At 46.6% G+C, this 24,067-nt stretch overlaps 1 protein-coding gene across 2 annotated transcripts in view; it reads left to right on the forward strand.

Moving 5' to 3' along the window:
* The first annotated feature begins 414 nt into the window (after positions 1-414).
* Positions 415-24,067, forward strand: part of HS6ST2 (heparan sulfate 6-O-sulfotransferase 2) — a 283,775-nt gene continuing 260,122 nt past the window's right edge. The window contains exons 1-2 of one of the 2 annotated variants that reach the window (XM_027609504.2): positions 415-973; positions 1,832-2,350. In XM_027609504.2, the coding sequence (XP_027465305.1) occupies positions 546-973; positions 1,832-2,350 (947 nt within the window). In that variant the 5' untranslated portion in view covers positions 415-545. The remainder of the gene's footprint in view (positions 974-1,831; positions 2,351-24,067) is intronic. The other variant, XM_027609505.2, reaches the window with a different exon arrangement.

The raw sequence follows: 24,067 nt of genomic DNA on the forward strand, positions 1-24,067 counted from the left end.
ACGTCTTTCCCTCTCTGGGCCTCGGTTTCCTCATTTACCACATCATCTTGGATTCGATGGCCCCACTCTGATGTAGTATTTAGTCATGTATCTTTCCTTCACTAAACCGTATAGGAAGGAGTGAAGCCTTCCTGTAGGCACGGGGCTGGATGCCGGGGATTCAGCAAGAAGAGAGGAGTAAGGGTGAGTCTCTGCTCTGAAAAAGCTCAGATTCCCATTCTGCAACGTTTTTGTTTTTTTCTGCTCATGCTTTTCCCTCATGCTGACTTACCTTTTCAGAAAATGCCCCCGCTTCCGCTGGAGAATAGAAATTGGCAAAGAGAGAGGGAAAAGGTCCAATTTGCGCCTTTGCTATTTTAGGGGAGGTTGAAATTGCCAGCCAAAGTGGAGTGATGCGCTCACTGGAGTGACCTCCGTTCCCCAAGACAGGCGGAAACCCAGGTCCTCTGCTTGTGAAGTAGCTCGAGCTCTTAGGCGCGAGGCGTTATTACATAAATTCAAGCTCGCTGCCGATCCTTAGTACCCTGAGTTGCCTGAAGGGGGGAATGGCACTGCCTGCGTGTGCAGCCCGGGCGCTCGGGCCGCCGCTGCAACCGGAGCGAGGAGCGCCCGCCCGCACCACCTGTCCCCGCCGGCATTCCAGAGTAGAGGCCGAATTGGCAGCGAGCCGGCCCGGAGCAGTCGCCGCCTCAGTCCGCGCGGGCCCTCCTAGGGGTGTGTCTCGCGGCTTCAACTCCCAGCCGCTCCTGGACGATCCCCTAAAGGCGTCTTCCTCCGTGGCGGGAGCCGCGCGCACCCCTCTCTTCGCGCTGCTGCCCCGAGGCCGCCGCAGGCGGATGCACGACCTCAGGAGACGCTGGGACCTGGGCTCCCTCTGCCGGGCCCTGCTCACTCGGGGCCTGGCCGCCCTGGGCCACTCGCTGAAGCACGTGCTCGGTGCGATCTTCTCCAAGATTTTCGGACCCCTAGCCAGGTACGTTTTAGGCGAAAGCGGGACTCGCGCTCCCGAGCCGGGGAGCGCAGGAGCCGTGCGGGGAGGGAAGGCAACCGTGAGGGGAAGGAAAGGGCGCAAAGTTCCAGCTGGCCGGTGGCGGCCGGGCTCGGGGGCTCCGGTGGGGCGCGGCGCGCCTTTGGCCACGCTGCGGCTCCCTCCCCGCCGTTCCGCGGGCACCGGCAGCGCAGCGTCTCCGCTCGCTAGTCGGGCTGCCGGCGGACTCGTCCCCCCGGGGAAACTCCGAACGCCCGGCTCGGAGCTCACTCGAGGCGGCCTCCAAGGTGGGCAGCCGGGCGCGGGCAAAGGCAGGGCTTCGGGGCGCACGGGGAGGGAGCCCGCGAGTCGAGCGGGCGGGGAGGCGGCGGCGTGCGCGCCCAGGGGACTGGGTGCCCAGGCGCCGGGGAGAGTCCGGTGGGCGAAGCGGGACGGGGATGGGAGCCGCCGAGAGTGGAGCGGGACGCGCGGGGGCTCGAACCGGGGGGCAGGGTGTGAGTTGGGGAGTGGAGGCGACCGGGCCAGGCGGCGTCCCGTGGGGACGAGAGCCCGCGACGCGGCTCTGGAGAGCTCCGGCGGAGGGGGGGCGGGGGGAGAGGGCAGGCGGCCAGCGGGAAGGAGTCGGGGGGAGGGGGGGTGTGCGGCAGGAGCCACAGCGCTGAGCCTGCCGGGAAGGAAGGAAGCGGGGAAGGGCGCCGCCGCCGCCGCCGCCGTGGAGTACTCGGTGTGGAGGGGAGGGGAAAGGGGGCGCAACGGCGGCGCCGGGGGGAGGGGGCGGTGCGGGCGCAAGGCGAGCGCGGGCTGAACTGCGGGATTGACGTAACGAGCTTGGGTTTCCCCCAGCGTCGGGAACATGGATGAGAAATCCAACAAGCTGCTGCTGGCTTTGGTGATGCTCTTCCTATTTGCCGTGATCGTCCTCCAGTACGTGTGCCCCGGCACAGAATGTCAGCTCCTCCGCCTGCAGGCATTCAGCTCCCCGATGCCGGACCCGTACCGCTCGGAGGATGAGAGCTCCGCCAGGTTCGTGCCCCGTTACAATTTCAGCCGCGGCGACCTCCTGCGCAAGGTAGACTTCGACATCAAGGGCGATGACCTGATCGTGTTCCTGCACATTCAGAAGACCGGAGGCACCACTTTCGGCCGCCACCTGGTGCGCAACATCCAGCTGGAGCAGCCGTGCGAGTGCCGCGTGGGTCAGAAGAAATGCACTTGCCACCGGCCGGGTAAGCGGGAGACCTGGCTCTTCTCCAGGTTCTCCACGGGCTGGAGCTGCGGGCTGCACGCCGACTGGACCGAGCTCACCAGCTGCGTGCCCGCCGTGGTGGACGGCAAGCGCGACGCCAGACTGAGACCGTCCAGGTGAGTGCGCCGCGCCCGCGGGGGAGCCGGACCCTGGAGCGCGGGAGCGGACCTGGGCCTGGGCGGGCGGAGGGCGGGGAGGCGCGGCTGGCCGCGGCCGGCGCCCCAGGGCGCACCTCTGGGCCCGGCGGGTGCGCCCGGACTGGGCGGGCGCCAGACTCCCTGGCGCGCACGCTCATGGCGCGGTGGCGGCCGCAGGAAGCCTGTCCGCTGCGGCCCGGGACGGCTCGTCTGTCTGTCGGCGGGTTGGCCTGCTTGGTGGCTGGGAGTGCGTGCGGGGGGCGGGAGGGGGGGCGTCCGGGAGGCCCCGAACGAGCGCCCCCCCCCGGCCGCCGCCGGGACAGGGTACCGCACGCGGACTCCGGGCTGGAGCGCCGGCAAGAACCGGTCTCGGTGTGTGAGGTCCCTGAGTCCCTCTTGTCTCTCTCTGCACCCTGGTTCCGAAGCCTCCTTTCTGCCCACTCTTCCTCTTCCCGCTCCCTCATTCTCCCCTCACCTCCTTTTCTCACTTCCTCTATCTGCCTTTCTCTCTTTCTCTTGCTCCCGTACTTGTGGGTCCCTGGCCGCTCGCTCTTGCCTTCTCCCTCTCTTCTCACTTTGCTTCTCGTTCTTTCTCTTTTACCCATTCTGATTTTTCTCTTTTTCTTTGACTTTTGCCACTCTCCTTTCTGTCCTCTGGTTCTGCTCTCCCTGGGCAAGTGGGTATCCCTCTGCCGCTGTTTGGGGACACCCGGAGAGAGCTGGTGGGACCCAGCTTACGTCCCCCGCCCCTGGCTGCCCTCGGGTCATCCGCAGCGCTTTGCGAGTGCGAGGGGGCACCCTGCGTGCCGAAGGACGAGCTGGGACGCTGCCCTGACCCCGTGTGGGGGGTCGCTCTTGAGAAACCTCTCCAGATGTACATGTACAAATCCTGAGCCCCAGCGTGGGGGGCCGGCAGCCCACGCGCTGGGAACCCCAGGGCCGATGCGGAAAATGGTGATTTATGAAGAGCCTGTAGCCAGTTGCTTTTGAAGCTAGGGCATTTTCCTTCATGGAGCCGCAATGCCTGGTTGCTGGAGGTCATGGAGTGCCATAAAAGGGGGAGGGGGAGAAGGGCGTGTTGGGCTGGAGTTGCTCCAGCTAGGGCTCCGGATTATGCCACTGTCCCTAAAACACATCAGGGCCTGGCCGAGGAGTCCAGGGAATGCACTGGATGCGTCTAATTGCCAGGGGGCCTCTGGAAGGGTCTTTGAGCAGGCAAGGACACGGCTGTGGGCTGTGCTCTCTGCCTCTCCATCAGGCGACCCCAGGGGCCCTGTTTTCAGCAGCTGCCTACCTGGATCCGCTCCTAACTCCTACCTCTGCTGCCTCAACCGCTCCACGCCACCACCCCCCCCCCCCCCCCCGGCGCCGCGGGGTACTCTGTGCCTTGGACAAGGAGATGCCTTGCAGAGGGCTCCTGGAATGCAAAAGCTAGTGTAGTTTCTTCTTTCCAGACGCAGGCAAATGGAGCCCTCTGACTTTCTGCTCACCCCTGCTCACGCTCCTTTCCCTCACTTTACGGCGGCCTTTCTTGAATGCTGGGATTCTGGCAGAATCTGTTGAATGTTCAGTGCCTTTACAGCCCTAATAGATTTTCTTTTTTTCATCCTAAGAGAACCTTGGCTCCAGGAAGGTTTGTCGCCTCAGTCCATTGTAAGAATTGTGTAAGTCATTGTCACCTTAAGATACTGGGGTTTATTTAAGAAGATTCCAAACAATTTGGGAATATTGAAAATAATCTCACTTGCTGATGGAGCTTGTAGGTGTAGAGCTCCACAGGACACATGTGCCTTTGAAAATCCTCCTGGACATGTAGATCGGGGTGTGACGCGGTCCCTAAACAAACCTTACAAATGTGATCCCGATTATGTATTTGGTGGCCACTATCCTCTGGCACATTCCCTCAGAAATTTTCCATTAGGTAACCAGTACCCTCAAGGGGAGGTCCCTTTTGGATGGTCCCAAATAGAAGCGACATTATCTGACATGAAATGAGATTTTACTTGGTCGTAAAAGGGCGATACCACAGTGCCATCTAGTCTAATCGAAGAACCACTTTTTAAAGAGTCAGAGTTACCGGATCTTACACCATTTGCACAAATGAAATAAAATTTGCCAGAGAAACACATTGCCACCCCAAAGGCATCTTTTTATTTCATTAATTTCCACCCACCTCCAGAAATCTTCATCTTGAAGAATAGCGGTAGCTTGAGGGTTCCAGAATTTCCCAGGGTGTTGATACATCCCCGCCTTCAGGACCAGTTCAGTGAGTGCTGATAATCTAGAGGAGCGAAGGTATGTGTGAAGTGTGTGTGTGTGAGTGTGTGTGTGGTGAAAATCAAGACACGGGGGCAGCAGTGCCATGTGGGGGTGAGGAGCCCGCCTCGGGGGATGAGAGTCAGCCGAGCAGAGTTCCCGCTCGGAGTGGCCTTCTGGGCCAGCTGGTGGTCTCTGTGCTCCGCTGAACCGAGGGGAACAGTGGGGCGCGCCTGTTTGGCCTGGGAGTCCTGACACCTGGGCCTTCGCTCCAGGCTAGCCATGAACCAGCTGTGTGACCTTGGACTGGGGCCTGTCCAGGCCTTGTATGTATGGAGTGTGCGTCCCAGTGTCTGCTGAGCTTTCACATCCACTTATCTCTGGTATTTCGCCATAAACTTGCAGTATCTTTGGGGAGAGGGTGGTGTGGGCAAAAGCATCCCCATTTATCAGATGAGAGTGTAGGCCAAAGGGGCTGCCGGACTTTCTCAAGGTTGTCGAGCTCTGGGGTGGCCCAGCAGGAATCTTGCTTCAGTTCTGTCTGCTCCCTTGAGTGCGCCTTGATGAACGGGGTCCTGGCCCAAGCCCAGTGAGGCATTTTGTGGCAGTGATGCTCACAGAGGGAGTCCTGGATAAACGAGAACTGATAGTGGTACCACCCACATCGTCCCTGGTTTCAGGATGCGCTACCCATGTGAGTTTGGACGCAGGATCGGACCGGGGTTGCCACACCCCTGGGGAGGAGAAGAGAGTTCTAGCTCCCTGAGGCTCTCTGCTCCCTGGGGGTGGGTGGGTGAGTGGGGTCTCGTGGCTGGGTGGCTGCCATGTTGGAAATCACCACAAAGCTGTGCAGGATGGGAGCCCGCTTGGGGGCCTGGTGGATAAGCACCAGCAGCAACAAGGGCCACCTTCTGACTCGCAGCCATCTATCCACATGACAGGGGGTGTGAGAGGCCATCGTGGCTGCGAGCCAAGACCCTGAATCCTGCTCCCAGTGCTACTTTGGCCATGCTTCCCTGCCTCCGGGGATGGCAGCGGGCTCGGGTGATATATAACTGCTGAATAGAAATGACTGTGAGCACGTTGCCTGGTGAGGACAAAGACAGAGAATGCTGGGCTGGCAAAAGGTTCAAGTTGTTTATTTTTGAGAATAATATTTCTTAAAAAAAAAAAGAAGACAGAAACTAGAAATTGCATTTCATGCATCTGTCTGCCAATATGTTGTTTGGGGTCAGAGAAGGGTCCTGCTCATTCTAGAATTTCTAAGACCATTTTTTGAAAATGTATCAAAACATTCTTGCTTACCAGCTGTTAAAACTCCCAAATTCTGCAGGCTTTTCTCAGGCCAAATTCCCTCTGTTTGTAGCCAACTCCAGAGCACCACTCTGTCTGTGGGAGAAATTCTGAATTGGGCACAGAGAACGTGCGCTGGCCTCATTTTTCTCTGCCAGGTACTGTGCTGGCTGGCACACACAGGGGGCATGGGCCAGGGTCTGTGGCTCTACAGGTCAAAGGCTCTGAGCATGATATTCCTGTTGCATCCTAGACTTTTAGTGTCTCTGAATTTTCCAGCAGCCATATGGAAGAGTAATTAATTGTCATCTAAAATCCAGTAGGCTATCCCTGACGGGAAAGGACTAAAAGGCATTTTATAGGGAGAAAAGCTCTCTTTTTCTTTCCCTTTCTTCTGAAAAGGTGTCTCTATTTTGAATGAGCTCCATCTTCGCAGGAACCCCATGGTGCCTGTGCCCATCACACCTCCCGTGCCCACGCTCACACTCCTTCCCGTTTGGGATTTGGTAGTGAGGGGGGCTAATAGGCCCGGCTTGCAGCGATGCCCCCCTGTGGCCCTTCGGGCTGTGGCCCACCAGGATCTCACGGGGGGGGGGGGGGCAGCTTCATTGTCCAGCGTGCATTTCTTCAGCTGCCTTTGAGGGGAGCTGCTATACTCTCCCACCTATTTCGCAGGAGAAGGGGAGAAACTCGCTGTCATATCTGTCGAACCTGAGCAGGATTTGTTAGCATGGCCACATGGATGGCAGACGTGTTGTTGGAGTCCTGACAAAACTCTCAGTTCTCGGGTGGCTGCCTGGGTGGCTCAGTGGGTTAAGTGTCTGCCTTTTGCTCAGGTTGTGATCTCAGGGTCCTGGGATCGAGCCCCACCCTTCTCCCTCTGCCCCTCCCAACCCCCACCCACCACCGCGCGAACTCTCTCTCTCAAATAAATAAATAAAACAAAATTTAAAAACCTCTCAGTTCTCGGGGTAGTATAAAAGGCTCTTCAGACTTAGCATTTCTTAATAGTAATTTTAGAGAAGTGGTGTTATGCAGCAAGAAGAATGTCAGAGCTTGTCTTTTATAGATGTCTGTTGTCAACTTCAGTAGTATGAAGTGACATTAAAGATTAGTCATCTTTTCCATCGTTATTCATTAAGCAAAATTTTGTGAAACTGCCCATTATCTTCCAGGGAAGGCATGTCATCCTTGCTCTCGCAGAGTTTACGGCAGAACAAAATAATTTGGTATTTTAGACATTTAATAAAGGAGATGAATTTTGTTTGGAAATGATTTGAATATCAAGCATGTCTTTAAAATGTCACACCTTTACAGGAATATAGTGAAACATAGAGAAAAGTCCATCTGTTTATGGGGAAGTTGATGTCTAATCAGGAAACTCTGAAGAATTGTGACCTCTGCACAATGCTAGAAGTTGGGGGCGATTAGAGCCTAGAGAAAGCCAGAAGAGCCAAGGTCACCGTCTTCAGCCTCAAGTCCATAAAGATTAGAGGCCCAAGTGCAGAACTGTGGGTCAGAGTGGGGGTAGAGGTGGCGGGGGGGCTTGTGATTTGGGGCAGGTCCATCCTCCTCTGTAGAATGGGAGATTTAACCAAGATACTTTCTCAGGCCCATTCCTTCTAAACAATGAGGAACAGGCCAGAAAAAGGCGAGATGTATTCAGGAACACGTCTGGGAATATGTGGGCTGTATTTAGAAGAAAAGAGACATTGTGGGTGGGCATGGCATCCTCCTGGCATCGTGCGGTTCAGCAGCCTCACCTAGCCAGGGCTGGCCAGAACTGAGAAGGTCATGGTTGGGACAGGGTGAAGGAGGGAGGTGGGGTGAGGCCTCATGGTTGAGGTCCTGGGATGGCAATGAGGAAGTTGAACCCCAGTGAGTAGGAGAAGCCCTTGGATGGAAGGCATCTAAGAAATACAAAAGGAAACGAAGGCTGGAGTCCAGTTGAATGCCCCTCCCTGATTTCTAGTTTGGAGTGGAGGTGGTACCAGTGATCAAATCAGAGAGGTCGAGAAGGGGATCTAGTGTGGGCGGGGTGGGCACTCTACATACTACAGAGTTGTGGCCAGTCTATGTTGCCTGGATGTGTTGTGGCCAGGGCTCGTAGGGAAGGGAAAACCACTCTGGGGCAGATGAGGGCTTAGTTGTGTATGCGGGAGTCTATGAACCCAGTTAATCTGCTTTCACAATTGGCATTATTATTTAAATGATAGCTGCAATTCACACGTGGAACTCTTAGCCAAGGCAAAGGATGTTTGAAGGGAGGAAAAGATAGACCGTTAGATTGCATAAAAACAAGAACTGTTCATCTGTCAAAAAGTAGCCAAAATGAAATGGCATATTGTCAAACTGATGACAATAGACACAACAAATAAAACAGAGAAAAAGATGACATCTTTTCTGTATAAGGGACTCCTACAAATTGATTAGAAAAACAAAGGATACGGACCGACAAGTTACGACAGGGGACGCACAGCTAGTTTACAGATGTGGAAAAATCGTTCAGTCCCACTGGGAGTAAAGGTATGCAACTTTAAGTCATTAAGTGTAGGAACACCTTTTGCCTCTTTATTAGCCCTGATTTAAAAAAAAAAAAAACACAAAAAATAAAAAACCTCGACATACATCACCACCACCATCAGTCTCATAATTCTCATACATCGTTAGTGGTCATATATGTTTGAACGATTCTTTTGGAAATAAATTAGATAACATAAATGAAGAATATTAAAAATATTTTCTTTGACCCATAATTTCTTTTCCAGGATTTTACTGAAAACCATAATCCTATATGTGTTTTTCATTCACTCACTCATTTCTTTCTTCACTTTTTAATCAACAGATAATTACTTTGTGTCCCCTATCACTGGGCTATGTGCTGGGGGCCCTGTTGTGGTTCCTACCTTCATGGAATGGGAAAGATAGACATGAAACCAACAATTAATGGCTTAAAATTGTGAGAAATGCCATGGGAGGGGGAGGTATAGGATGATATAATGGTACACTGGGAGGCTAGCTGGAGTTCTTTATAAATGCAACAAATTGGAAAAATCTGGACATCCACATAGAGGAGAATGGTTCAAGGAATCTCAGTACATCCACTTGAAGGATTATTAGAAAATCATTTAAATGTCTTTCCAGAGAGTATGGAAAATTGCTGGTGATTTAAAGCTAAGGGAAAAAGAGATAGACAATTATGGACCCAGTATAAGGACAGCTATGTTAGAGAGAGGGAGTGGGGAGAGGGAGAGATGGAGACACACACACACACACACACACACACACACACACACACACACATCTTCCCATTCCCCCCAATCTAAGCGTAAAAGACAAAGAATGAAAGAAAAATACCAGGATATTAGTAAATCAATTTGTGATTTATTCTTATTCTTTTTTTTTTTTAACGATTTTTCATTTATTTGACAGAGAGAGAGCGAGCGCATGCACAAGCAGGGGGAGTGGCAGAGGGAGAAGCAGGCTCCCCACTGGGCAGGATCATGACCTAGCCCAAGGGAGACATTTAACCCACTGAGCCACCCAGGCGCCCCGGTTTATTCTTATTCTGCTTCTCTGGGGGTTTTGCATTTCCTTTATGAGTATGCACTACTTTTATAATAAAAGTAAACATTAACAGTTTTTAAAATGATGTTTTATCATGGCTGTGATAAATTATACTCAGGTCAACGTTTTGGTTCCTGAAGACCATGGCTGGCTATTTCATTAGCTTCTTGATATCCAGGGAGTTCTTTTTTTTTTAAATTTTATTTATTTATTTGAGAGAGAGAGAGAGAGAGAGAGAGAGAGCAGGGGGAGAGGGAGAGGGGGAGGGGGAGTGGAAGAGAGGGAGGGGCAGGGACAAGCAGGCTCCCTGCGGAGTGGAGATGGGGCGGGGCTCGATCCCAGGACCCTGAGCAGAGATCATGACCTGAGCCGAAGTCAGACGCATAACTGACAGAGCCACCCAGGCGCCCCAGTATCTGGGGGAGTTCTTAATGAGGAGAGCAGTCTCAGCTAAATAAACTTTCAGACTGAAAGGCGGAGGTGATAAGTCAGGAATCGGCTGTTGATTTTTTTGATGAGTGGCTGTTATCATATGCCAAAGAAACCATGGAACGCTTACACCAGTACATCATAGAGATATTTGAGTATATGGCTATTGTTTCTTCTCTGTTTAAAAATTAAATGGGACAGGAAATTAATAATGGCACGCAGTTGGAAATAATAAGACTTGCTCGGCTTGGCCAGAGCCACCCAAGGCAGCCTGGACTTTGAATCTTCATGAGCCTCTTTCCAAGTGAGCAGTTACCAGAGCTAATGGTCTGGCTATAAGAGTCAAGTCTTGGGGCTCTTTCTAAACAGCCACCACTGAGAGCTTAGGTCAGTTGGTGCTTGAGTTGCCCTCATTCTGGAAGGAAAGGGAGTCCACTTTGCTGGGGCAGCCTCCTCCCAGAGCAGTTTTCCTTCATAAGAGCATTTCCGCTGGTTATCTATAAATTAAATTATGCTTTTAAATTAATGAATATGCTTATGAATTAAATTTATAAATTATGCATTAAGTTGCTTAGAACACTTCATTCCTCAACTGCTCTGGATATCTGAGGGGCTACTAGGTACACTGAGGTGCATAATCCGGCTGTTGAAACTCCGCTAAAACTCCGTTCTAGGTACTGGTTATTTTGACAGTGTAAAGAATGTGCTTCACAGTGGAAAAGCTAATATCGACATTCCATGACAAATAAAATATCTAGTCACTGAGTTTAGGGGGAAAAATATGGGTGGGAATGTTCTCCTTTCCCTTAAAGCATAATGAACAATCCAACTAATGGTCTATATCTTCTAATACAATGCCATTGTAAGCTTCCAGAAATATTTGTCTAACTTCAGTAAAATATTTATTGGCAAAAGAGCTTTTCTAGTTTTACTGGGTATTGGACTTCACAGATTATTCTGTTGGTCTTATTGCATCCCATTTGTTATTTCTGCCATTTTGCCTCTAAGAACAGTGTTGAAGACTTTGACACATTTCAGAGCATTACACTAAATAAATCTGTCTTGCACATTCCACTGTGCTTTTTCTGGAATATTATAAATATTCAAATATAGGCACACTTGCAAATTCAAAATAAAATTCAATACATGCAAATTCTGCATAAATTTCATATTTATAACTTAGCAATAGTTATGAACTTGTTATCCTGATATAAATGTATCAAATAGGAGCTCATGGGAATTTCCAATAAATATATTTTTCTGATTAAACTATGGATTCTTTTTTAGTCACAATTTAAGCTTGAATTCTGGGATATATTATAAGAGAATAATTTGCACTTCATTTACTCTGAAATGTCAAGAATCATGTTCTTCCCCGATGTAAATGTCTGCAAAAAGGACTTCTTATTCAGTTTGATTGCTTTTTAAAATTTTACTAGCAGAGATGCCCTAGTGAGCCTAAGAGAATTGCTCTGTTTCTTGTGAAGAGTTTAGTTCTAATGAATCACTTCCATGCACTTTTCTGAAGGAATACAGAGCAATTGAAATGTGTAATGCATTGATTTACATCAAATGGATTAGGTCTTTGTGCACCATTCCTTGCGTTAATTGACTTTCTCCCATAACTGTACTAATAAAGACAAGTCTTCAGTATAGTACCAGCTCCAATTCACTGATGGAGATCACTGGACTTTGCTAACTTCCCACAGGAGAATGACTGCAAGCAGAGTATTTAGAAATTGACCAGGGTAACCAGGTTACAGCCAGGAAACTCAGAGATACTTTAAAAAGGTCTTTTGATCTTGGCAGCCAGCTTCTCAGTTGTTATAATAAATAGAAATTGACTAAACCCTGGTTGAAAGACACAGATTATCACACTGGAGGAGAATAGAAAATCCAGCTACGTGCTGTGTATAAGAGACAAAGCTAATACATAAGGATATAGGTAGGATTGGAAAGGATATACTATGCAAATACTAACCAGAAGGAAGCTGAAGTAGTTAAACTGATATCAGACAAATAGACTGAAGCAGAACCTTTATTGGGGATCAACAGGATCACTGAATAATGGCAAAAAGTTCCACTTTTCAGATAGCAGTTTAAACTCGTACACAATACCATTTTAAAATATATAAAGCAAAAATTGACAGAGCTATAAGGAGACATTGTAAAATCTGCTAACCACTTTCAGAAATTGACAGATGAAAAAAACGCAAAAATGGGTAAGGATACAGAAGATTTGGTTAACAAGCTCAGTGCAGTGGACCTGCACCCAATTAGAAGAACGCACATTCTTCTCAAGCACATATGGAACGCTTGTAAAAATAGACCATATACTAAGCTGTAAAGTTAGTCTGGAAAAACTTCAGTGAGTAAATATCTTACAGACCATACGATCTGCCCATGCAGTGCTTAGTCACTAGATGCTGTAAACCAGTCAGGCAGGAACAAGGGATCAGGCTCTATCTGAGTGCATGAGAAGGAACATCAGTAGTCTGATATGTTTGGAAGTATCGCCAATCCTTCACCGACTACATCAGGCTTCCTAATTCATATGCAAGAGTGTAGAACTCCAAGACTTTGGCAAAGAGAAGTCCTGGAAAATGATGGTTTGACCCAGGTAGCTTGGCCTGACTTTCCCTGAAGACCTATTAAGGTTTTGGGGTACTTATTAAGCCAGGGCCTATGCCAAGGGCAGATCATGTATTTTTCTCATTTAATCCTCAAAACAGCCCTGTAAAGTAGATGTTTTAAAAACCCATTGAAAGTTAAGAAACAAACAAACAAACAAAACCAGAGAATTGGGCCCAAATCTACGCAGCCAGCCAATATTAGAGCTGGCAATTAAAATCAGCTGGGCTGCATGGCCTGTCTGATATGTTTTAACGTCTGCTAAGTTTGCAGACAAATCTCCAAAAGCCTCTACCCGTTTTTTGGCCGTGTCTACTATACAAGCTAAGTAAAATGGAGACCTGTTAACTGATTTTTTTTTTTCAAAGCATCTTTTAGAAAGGTCAGTAAAAATTACTCTTCAAGGGTGAATTCTGCAGCTCTTTTTGCCCCTTCTTAAATAAAGATTTAGATATCCAACAATAAAAAAAATAAGTAGATATCCAAGATACTGCAAATGCTTTCGACACTGATGTACACAGAAGAATGCTGTTTAAGGGGAAATAAAAAAAGAAAGGAGTTACGTTAGAGGAAAGATTTTTTTTTTCAGATAAGGAAAATGAGGACCTTAACTGTATTTTAATTTATGCCCCATGTGGACTTAAAATATGGTGCACACACTTGATAAGATTTGTAAGAGGCCAAAGCATCTTAGTCCTTCTGGAATGTTGGCAGTTGGTTCATTAGCAATGTCAGTTGCACTGCTCTTGACTGCAGCCTGTTTCTATAAATGACCATTGCTTTTTTTGCTGCATTTGGTCTGTGTAGACACAGCCTTTGGAGGGTAGTGTGAATGAGTTTGGCCAGATCAGTTCATATAGCCCCAAAACACAAGGAGCCTGTCAAATAAGGACACTTTCTCCAAAACCAAGTGATGTATCCTGAAGCCTGCTCTCATCCCCGGGGGCTCATCACGAAGAGAGGAGTCACACTTCTCTCTCTTTTGGAAGAGGTGGCTTTGGAAAAGAGAATATGTAAATTAGCATGGGCCTACCAGCCTGGCAGACATTAATGTGGGTGGCCAAGAAATTAGGTTGACGGCATTGGAAGCATGGGAAAAAGACGCCCACGATAACCAGAGGCCAGTGTGACCTTGGAATGGTGGCCATCTTGGCAGATACCTCACTGCTGAGGCTTTGCTAAGTAGAAAATTAACTGGCATGACATCCCGAAGGTTGGAAAATGGAGCCTATTTACTAGATACACTAGAGGCAAAACTACTTATTATTTTTGTGATTGGTTTTGCTGAGGGTGGTACAGTATGTTCTAGGAGCGTAATAGGTCAACTCCAACTCATAAAAGCACTGTTGAAATGAAGCATACTGGGGTGAATGATGCATAGTAGGCTGTTTATGAAAAGTCACTTCAATACAAACTTTAATGGACATGTAGAAACGATTTTACACATAAACACACCATAAGATTAATAAAAGACAATTACGCTAAGATGTGACTGGACCTGAAGCAAGGTCTTTTTTAAAAATATTTTGCGTTATTGAACAAAATGGCCTGTGCATATTTCTCCTTTAAGGTAAGGATCCATGCTTAGCATCTACCACTCTTAGTTTGTTCTTTGTGACTTGGAAGCAAAGCAAAAGATAAAAAAGATACCATTTTAGTGTTAGTATAGCATTTTACAATCTTCTGGCAGCTTTTGTATTTATCACCATATGGGTGTACATTAAATCTGCATATCTCCCTCTCATTTATATGTTTATGAAGTTATAAAGATATACACATGTGCACACAAAGTAATTAAGCAAGTGATATGTGTTTGACAATGTTTGGTGACTTAATGCCAATTAGAGGGTGGTTAAAAAAAAACCCTTGCTTTTCTAATCCAATTGCTTCCATGCTTTTTGGTTTATGCACTTAAGGACAGAATCCATTTAAAGTGCAGAAATTTGCATACATGCAGCTTTGAGCGAGACTTCTATTTATTCCAGATGGCCTTGAAAAATTATTACCGAGGGCCTTAGAGACCTGGATGTCACAGGATCCATTATGATGAGATGGAAATCACACTTGGGTTTGCAGCAGTTTCTCCTGTATGAGGGGGGTATACTTTTGACATGGGCGCTAAAGTTATGTATGTGGCTTAGCTAGACTGTTCAGTGAAGCCAGATGAGCTCAGCTCATCTCAAGGAAGGAGTCCTGTGTGGCAGGCACCTCATCTACCCCTGTTGTAGGAAAGTGGTTCATGATTTTCTGGAGTTCAGCTGAATGCTGAGTGAAAGGCTGCATATGGGATTTGCGTGCATGGAAGTGAGCAGCTACATTGACAGTCTCTCCCCTTTTAAAAAATATAGTTGGATTGGAATGAGCACGAGTGCGGTGCTCCCCATTGAATGTCATTTTTTGTGTTGCTTTTCAAGCATGGTGACGTAACCACTATTCATTGTAGGCAGTTTATAGGTTCTAGTGTCTAGGGACAGGATGTGGGGGCTCAGGTTGTGACCTTTGGCTGGGAATATCTTCTCTAGACAATGTCGCAGAGGTCAGGTTTCCATGATGACCGCGGACAGGCCAGGGACCACGAAATCCAGCTCTTCTGGTTTGCTGGGGTCTGACTCTGGGATGCAGCTCTGTCTGGTTAACGGAGAGGAGCTCTTGTATGTAGCAAGCTTGCTAAGATGGAGAGATCTGAGTGCCACAAAGCCTAAGGTATGCACAGCTCTATTATTTGGCTCTTGGTCTCTGAATTTGGCTTAGCACAAGAAACCTAGAAGGAAGAAGACGAATGTTCTCCCACAATTTCATGCAGGTAGAAATATTCACAAAATGGTAGTAGGAGTTCCAGCTGAAACGTCAGAAGCTCAAGTTGGGTCTGAGGAAGAGACATACCATTGGGGGGAAAAAAGATAAATTATTGTCATAATTAAATGGCAGGTTGCCTCTTAATGATTTAGACCTCCCCCTCCCAGGTATAGCTTTGGGGACAATTAGTTGCTCAATTAGGCTTCAGGGCCCTAGAGGGAGGCAGTGGCGCCATGAAAATTGCCAGCTGTAATAGTAATCACGTAGGTCTCAGGGCCACTGGTGGCTGTCAACTTGGAATTCTGGGACACCATGGTTCTGCTGGATTAGGGGTGAGAGCTGGTTTGGGGTGCCTCTGATGATTCAGCATAATTCACTCAAGATTCATCCAAGCTGTTGCTTGTGTCAACAGTTCGTTCCTTTTTTATTGCTGAAGAATCTTCCATGGTAAGTATGAACCCCAGTTTTGTTTAACCACTCACCCGTTGAAGGACATCTGGGCTGATTCTAGTTTTTAGCTATCACGAATAAAGCTGCTATGAACATTCATGTATAGGCTTTTGTGGAATGATCTGTGTTCATTTCTCTAGGATAATGCTCAAGAATGCAATTGCTGGGTCCTTTGTAATTATGTGCTTAGTTTTATGAGAAACTGCCAAACTGTTTTTACAGAAGGACTATATATTGTTTCACATTCCCAGCAGCCATGCATGGGTGATCTAATTTCTCCCTATCTTTGCCAGCATTTGGTGTTGTCACTATTTTGTATTTTAGCCATTCTGATAGGTGTGTAGTAATATCTCATTGTGGTTTTAATTTACCTTTCTCTGATGGCTGATGATATTCAGCATCATTTCACATGCTGACCAGCCGTCTGTGCGTCCTCTTTGGTGGAATGCCTGTTGATGCTATTTGCCCGTTTTCTGATGGGATTCTTTTTTCTTTTCTCTTTCTTTTTTTTTTTTTAAAGATTTTATTTATTTATTTGAGAGGGAGAGAATGAGAGACAGAGAGCACAAGAGGGAAGAGGGTCAGAGGGAGAAGCAGACTCCCTGCTGAGCAGGGAGCCCGATGTGGGACTCGATCCCGGGACTCCAGGATCATGACCTGAGCCGAAGGCAGTCGCTTAACCAACTGAGCCACCCAGGCGCCCCGGGATTCTTTTTTCTTTAACTGTTGAGTTTTGGGTATTATTTATATATTCTGTATATTAGTCTTTGGTCAGATGCATTGTTTGCAAATATTTTCTCTATGTCCATTGCCTGCCTTTCATCTTCTTCATGTGGCATTTGACAGAGCAAAATTTCCTTTTTATTTTGAGAGACAGAGAGTGCACATGTGAGTGAGGAGGGGAGGGACAGAGGGAGAGAGAGAATCTTAAGCAGGCTCCACACCCAGTGTGGACCCCGATGGGGGAGGGGGCTTGATCTCATGACCCTGAGATCATGACCTGAACCGAAATCAAGAGTCGGCGGAGTAACCGATTGAGCCACCCAGGAGCCCAGGCACAGCGAAATTTCTGATTTTGATGCGGTCTAGTCTATCAGTTTTTCCTTTTATAGATCACGATTTGGTGTCAAGTTTGAGAATTCTTTGCTTAGCCCTAGATCTTGAAGATTTTGTCCTGTGTTTTTTTGTAAAGATTTTGTAGTTTTAATTTTTACTTTTAAGTCTATGGTACATTTTAAAATTATTTCCTTATTTAGATACAGTTCGTGCATCATAATATTCACCCTTTTTAAAGCACACAGTCCAGTGGCTTTTAATATATTCAGAAAGTTATGAGATCATTGCCGCTGGCAAATTCCACTCACTGACCACTCTTCCCTCCCCCAGCCATCTTGTGGGTGTGAAATGGCACCTTATTGTGGTTTTGATTTGCATTTTCCTCAAGGGTTATGATGTCCAGCGTCTTTTCATATGTGTATTGCCCATTTGAATGTCTTTTTTGGAGAAATGTCTATTCAGATCCTTTGCCATTATTAATTTTGTTTTTTTTTTCCTCTGTAGTATTGAGTTAGGTGTTCTTTATAGAGTCTAGATTCAAGTCTCCTATCAGATTTATGTATTGCAAGTATTTTCATCTCACTCAGTGAGTCATCTCTTCATCATGTTCACTGAAGCACAAAAGTTTTAAATTTTCATGAAATCCAATTTAACTGTTTTTTGTTTTGTCTCTTACAAAGGCTTTGCCTGACCTGAGACCTCAAAGATTTACCCCAATATTTTCTTCTAAGAGTTTTAAGTTTTATCTCTTAAAGTAAGGTCCATGAGCTATTTTGAGTTATTTTTTGTGCCTATTGTAAGAAGGGGGCCCAACTTATTCTTCTCCACGTGGATATCAGTTCTCCCAGCATCATTCGTTGAAAAGACATTTTTCTTTATGAATTGCTGTGGTACTTTTGTTGAAAATCAACTGACCATCAATGTGTGGATTTATTTTTGGATTCTTAATTGTATTCTATCCATCTATATAGTCATTTAAAAAGATATTTTATTTTTGGGGCACCTGGGTGGCTCAGTCGTTAAGCGTCTGCCTTCAGCTCAGGTCATGATCCCAGGGTCCTGGGATCGAGCCCCGCATCGGGCTCCCTGCTCCACGGGAAGCCTGCTTCTCCCTCTCCCACTCCCCCTGCTTGTGTTCCTTCTCTTGCTGTGTCTCTCTCTGTCAAATAAATGGATAAAATCTTTAAAAAAATTTATTTTTAAGTAGTCTCTATACCCAGCGTGGGGCTCGAACTTTACAACCCCGAGATCAAGAGTTGCACACTCCACCAACTGAGCCAGCCAGACACCCCTCATTGTAGTTTTAAAGGATGGTTCTAATGTCCCCTCTTTCATTCTTGATTTTAGCAATTGAGTCTTTTATTTTCTTGGTCAGTCTAGGTTATGATTTGTCAATTTTGTTGATCTTTTCAAAGAACCAACTTTTGGCTTCATTGATTTTCTCCATCCTTTCCAACTCTCAATTCCCCCTGCAATCTATAATATTTCTTTTCTTTTGCTTGCTTTGGGTTTAGTGTGCTTTTTCTTTTCCAGTGTCTTGTGGTGAAAATTAAGTTATTGATTGAGATCTTTCTCTCTTTTTTTTTTTTTTTTTTAACATTCACAGCTATAAAATATTCTCTAAGAGCTGCTTTGGTTGCATCCTGTAAGTTTTGATATGTTTTGTCTTATTTTAATTTATCTCAACGATTTCCTAATTTCCCTTTGCTTTCTTCTTTGGACCATTGTTTATTTAAGAGTGCATTGTTTGAGTCCCACATATTTATGAATTTCCCAAATATCCTCTTTAAATGATTTATAATTTCATTCTACTGTGGTCAGAGAACATACGCTATGTGAATCAGTCTTTTAAAATAGATCGAGAAGTGTTTTATGGACTACCATATGGTCTGTACTAGAGATTGCTCTGTGTGCATTTGAGAAGACTATGTTCTGTTGGTGATGGAGTGTTCTATAGATGACTGCTAAGTCTTGGTTTATTGTACTGCTCAAGACTTCTGTGTCCTTGTTGCTGTTTTTCTACTTGTTCTAGCCATTATTGAAATTGGGGCATTGAAGTCTCCAGCTATTATTATTGAATTTTCTATTTCTCTTTCTAATTCTGTTTTTACTTCATGTATTTTTAAGCTATACGTTGTAACTTTTCAGAATCGACTTCATATTTATAATACATTATAGTTAGGCAAGTTTCTAGAAATGTTTCCCTTAATCTATTCCTTCATCTCCCTTTTTGTGCTGTTATTATTATGAAATTTACATCTATATTTTACAAAGCCAGCAGTACATTATTGTCCCTAAACATCAGTTATTTAGAAGTGCACTTGAGAAGAATTCTGTTGTTGGGTGGAGTTCATTAGATCCTGCCCTTGGGTCAATGTTGATTAAGTCTTGTTGGTTGAAGGTATTGTGGAGATTTTGTAATATCCTTGTTGATTTTCTGTCTAGTGTTTCTCTCAGTTGTTGAGAGAGAGGTGTTAGAGTCCCCAACCATAGTTGTGGATTTGTCTGTTTCTCCTTTCCGTTCCATCAGTTTTGGCTTTATATATTTTGCAGCTCTGTTGTTTGTTACAGACAGATTTGGGATTGCTATGTGTTCTGGGTCAACTGACTCTTTTATCATTATGTAATATCCTCCCTTTGGTTTTGGTCATTTTCTTTGTTCCAAGGTCTATTTTATCTAACATGAATATAGCCACTTATGCTTTCTTCTGACTGATGTGTGCACGAGTGCATGATATATCTTTCTTTCTACCCCTCAGTGCATTCTAATGCTTATTTAATGTATCCATACATATCTGTAATTACTTGGAGGAATAGAGAGAAATGTGTATACTCTACCCTGTCCAGAACTGGAAGTACATATAGTTCACCTGTTTCTGTTTGCTCGGATGATCTGGATTGGCTGTTTAAGGCATCGCGGCTATGTGTTGCACTTTCCTGATTTTAGCACAGTAATCCCATGTTACTAAGTCAACTTCTCTGTACATCGAGCATTGTAGTGGCTCTGTTTTCTTCATTTCCAGGGATCAGACTCTTGAAGTCCAAATCTTTTTAATTAAATATGCCCCCACCTTTTCTTATTTTGGTTGCATCCATCTCTCCTTTTCCTTTCCCTGTGGAGGCATTTGGTTTTGGAGAGTTGGGATGATGTGGGAGCTAGACATTTCTGTCTGCTGCCACAAGCTCAGCATGAACAGAAACAAAAAACTGTCTGTCTCACGCTAAGATGTAGGACCGGTAACACGACCTACTTTGACTAGGTTGGACTCTTTCTCGTAGGTACCGAATGCCTCCTGTGAGCCAGGCTCTGGGTCGGGTGTTAGGATGACAGAGCTTGCCGGGCCAGAGACACTGACTTTGGAGCGTTCTCAGACTAGTGAGGGGCGGCCAGGAAGCAAATAGGTGATCGGCACTGTCATAAAGCTGAGCACACGTTGCCGTGAGGATGGAGAGGAGGGTCCCTCAAGGGCTCTGCTGTGGGAGGTGACACCCGGACTAAGTCCCCAAGGCTCAGGGGAAAACCTGAGGACTCAGCACAAGTAAACGCATAGCTGCAACAGTGTGTAGGGCTTGTACCTAGGGGCTGGGATGAGATCCGTGACCTCGGAACTAGAAGCCAGGGCACATGGAGCCTTGTGGGGCATGGAACATATTTGGGACTTTATCCTGAGCACTGTCAGAGGGCATGGGGAGTCAAGCAGAGGAGTAACATGATCCGATTTGTGTTTTAACCCCTCTCCTCCGTGGCTGTGTGGAGAGGGGACAGGAGAGGGCTGAGAACACGGCAGGGAACCCAGTTAGAAGGCTGTGGAAGTCTAGGGCAGATGGGGTGGTGGCTGCGCTAGGGGCACATGGAAGGGTGCATGGTTTCAGGAAGTATCTGGGAGGAAGAATAGCAAGAATGTGTGGCTGAAATGTGTGGATCCTGGGGAGTGAGAGAGTGTTGTTAATATCAGAATGAGTTGCTTCACTTAAAAGTAACTCTTTTAACTCATTTTCCCCTAATAACAAAGAATATCATTAAGTTATTGGTGTCCATATGTCTATGTTCTGAATCTCAGGCTAACCAAGGATTGATTCTGCCCAGACTTCCCCCCAATCTTATAAGAACACATTTGAAGGTATCTCTTGATGAGTCATCCACTGTTTCAAACATGCTTATGTAAAACCTAAAAATGCATCAACTTGTATGATTTTGTAGCTATTGTTGTTCTTTGCTTTAGCTTGAAATGCTTTAATGATCCCCAAACATTGGTATTATTTGAATTTTGCGTATATTAGTCAAAGCTTGCAATTATTAGGGCTTTCGTTGTGTCCCATAAATATTCTTGGTTTCCAACTTGAGTTGGATATATGGGGAAGAGATGAAGATCAGCTAATGTGCCATGTCTGAAGGATTTTAGGTATTTTAGCTTGCCTCTGGTGATGTGGGACATCTGAAGAACAAGGCTTTACCCAGTGATGATGAATTTTAACTGGGGAATAGTTATCTCATAAGAAGTCTCGTCATCTTTGCAAAGTATTAAACTAGTATTGGATGCTGGAGGGGAAAATTACATTTTTTGCGGAAATCCAGCCACTGCAAAAGTTTTATGGAGCTCTACAGACGTTTCCTGATGCCTGGAGATTTGTTTTCTTATTGCACATCTGAGTAATCTATTTATGAATGCTGTTACATAGTGGGAGGGCCTGCGGTGGATGGCAGTATCCCTTGGAGTAAAGGTTCCCAGGTTCCATTCCCAGCTCAGCACACTGACTCTGGACAAAGCCCCTAAAGTGTTCTCTGCTTCAGTCTCCTTAATGGCGAAGTGGAAAATAACACTGTCACTGAACTCATGAAGATGCAGGATTGGGGGCACATGGCTGGCTCAGTCAGTAGGGCATGCAACTCTTAATTTCGGGGTTGTGAGTTCGAGCTCCACACCGCGTGTTACTGAAAAATAAAATCTTAAAAAAAAAAGAGATGCAGGACTGCTAATTAGGTCATGCCTTAAAACCACTTTGAGTTCTATTGAGAAATACCTTGTTCTCAAATAAAGTAGCCTGTGGTTTTTTAAGTATCAATATATTGTCAAAAAATGAATCACCGGGGGAGCAAAATATGTAGACCAAATAACAGGGGTTATTGACATCAGTAAACAGATGGAAAAGATGATGTTAAAGGGAAGAGGAAAGTATTACTCTGCCAAGCGAAGGGAGCCATTGAAATGCTGGTCTGATTTAGATAAGGTCCATGGCCCGGTGGCTTGAGTGGCCTTTTCTCACTTGTTGGTAATGAATTGAATTTGGAGGGGTGTGATAAATGGAGGCAACCAGCATTAGTGAGTACCGGTGAATGGAGAAAAGCCTTTTTAGCTGAGCCAAAGTGATACTCTCCAAATCCTCCTAGTGCGTTTCTGAGAGTGTTTAATTGTTAGAATGCTGCGCTGCTTCAGTCTACAGCTTTCTGACTTTACTCTTTTCAGAGATTTGACCTATAAGGCAGCCGATGGAAATGATTGCTCATCAGCATCTGAGCCAAATTATTCATTCCATAAAATGTTCTCCTGCCTCCTACCTCCAAGCACATGATTTGAAGGAAAGAAGCCCTAGGGCCGTATGTAATTGACATGTCTGGCTGAAGGATGATGCGGGCTTCTCATTGGCTGAGTAACTTCCCCCTTCAACCTGAGCCCACCCGGGTGGGCTCCTGGCTGGCTCTTGAGCCCAGGATGAATGTAGGAAGCTGGACCTGTCCTTTGAATAGTGTAACAAACTTGTAGCCTGTGAATACCTCAAACATGGTACTCATCATGCTGTAATAAAATTGCCTTTTTAAAAATTTTGTTTCACGGGTGCCTGGGTGGCTCAGTTGGTTAAGCGACTGCCTTCGGCTCAGGTCATGATCCTGGAGTCCCGGGATCGAGTCCCGCATCGGGCTCCCTGCTTGGCAGGGAGTCTGCTTCTCCCTCTGACCCTCTTCCCTTTCATGCTCTCTATCTCTCATTCTCTCTCTCTCAAATAAATAAATAAAATCTTTAAAAAAAAAAAATTTTGTTTCACCCGATGTGAGTTCTCTAAGGCCAGGAACTGTCTTTCACGTCTGTCTCCGCAGAGCCGTTGTCCGTAGTAGTCAGTTCATGTTTGTTGAATAAGCAAAATAACTTTCAAACATCATTAACTCCAATCTTCCAAAAGCTAAATGCGGTTTTGTCTTTAACTGGGTGGTACCGTAGCCAGCTTCCCAAGGAACCTGAATGTTCTCTAAAGCATTCTCAAACTTTACTGTGCACGAATCACTTAGGGATCTTGTTAAAATGCATATTCTGATTCAGTAGGTTTGGGGTGGGCCTATCATTCTGCCTTTTTAACAAGCTCCCTGGTGATACTGATGCTATTGGTCTGTATAGCAAGGATTTAGACCCTGGTCTCTGTCTCATCTCCAAAATTTAGTCCATCATCAAGCCTTGTTGACCCTACCCCTTCTGTCCCAACTCTGACCATTCATCTCTATTCCTGTTGCCACCACTTTAGCGGAACCCTTCCTCATTTTTTTGTGGGGACTATGGCAATAGCTTTCATCTAGTCTCCCCAGTTCTGTCACCTCCACTCCATTCTCTATACACACCATAACCAGTATGATGGTTCTCAAATACACTTCTGATGGTGCTCATCCTTGCAGCCTTCTGTGTAGGATAAAGCAACAACCCCATCTGTTGCTAGATTTGTCTTTATATTAGGTAGGAGGAGAGGCAGGGGCAAAACAATGTGAGGCTTGAGGAGCCAAGGGCTTAGAGTGGTGGTGGACCAGTCTTAGGGGCCAACTCATGCAGACAGGGCTGCCTACAGATGCTGTTCTTTCCTTGCATCCATTCATCCATCTATCTATCCACTCATCCATCCATCCATCCACACATCCACCTGCCCATCCACCCACCCACCCATCCACCCACCCACCCACACATCCACCCACCCACCCACCCACCCACCCATCCACCCACCCACCCATCCATCCACCCACCCACCCATCCACCCACCCACCCACCCATCCACCCACCCACCCACCCATCCACCCACCCACCCACCCATCCACCCACCCACCCACCCACCCACCCACCCACCCACCCACCCATCCACCCACCCACCCACCCATCCACCCACCCACCCATCCACCCACCCACCCACCCATCCACCCACCCACCCACCCATCCACCCACCCACCCACCCATCCACCCACCC

The sequence above is a fragment of the Zalophus californianus genome, chromosome X, assembly GCF_009762305.2.
Source record: "Zalophus californianus isolate mZalCal1 chromosome X, mZalCal1.pri.v2, whole genome shotgun sequence".
Classification (NCBI taxonomy): Eukaryota; Metazoa; Chordata; class Mammalia; order Carnivora; family Otariidae; genus Zalophus; species Zalophus californianus.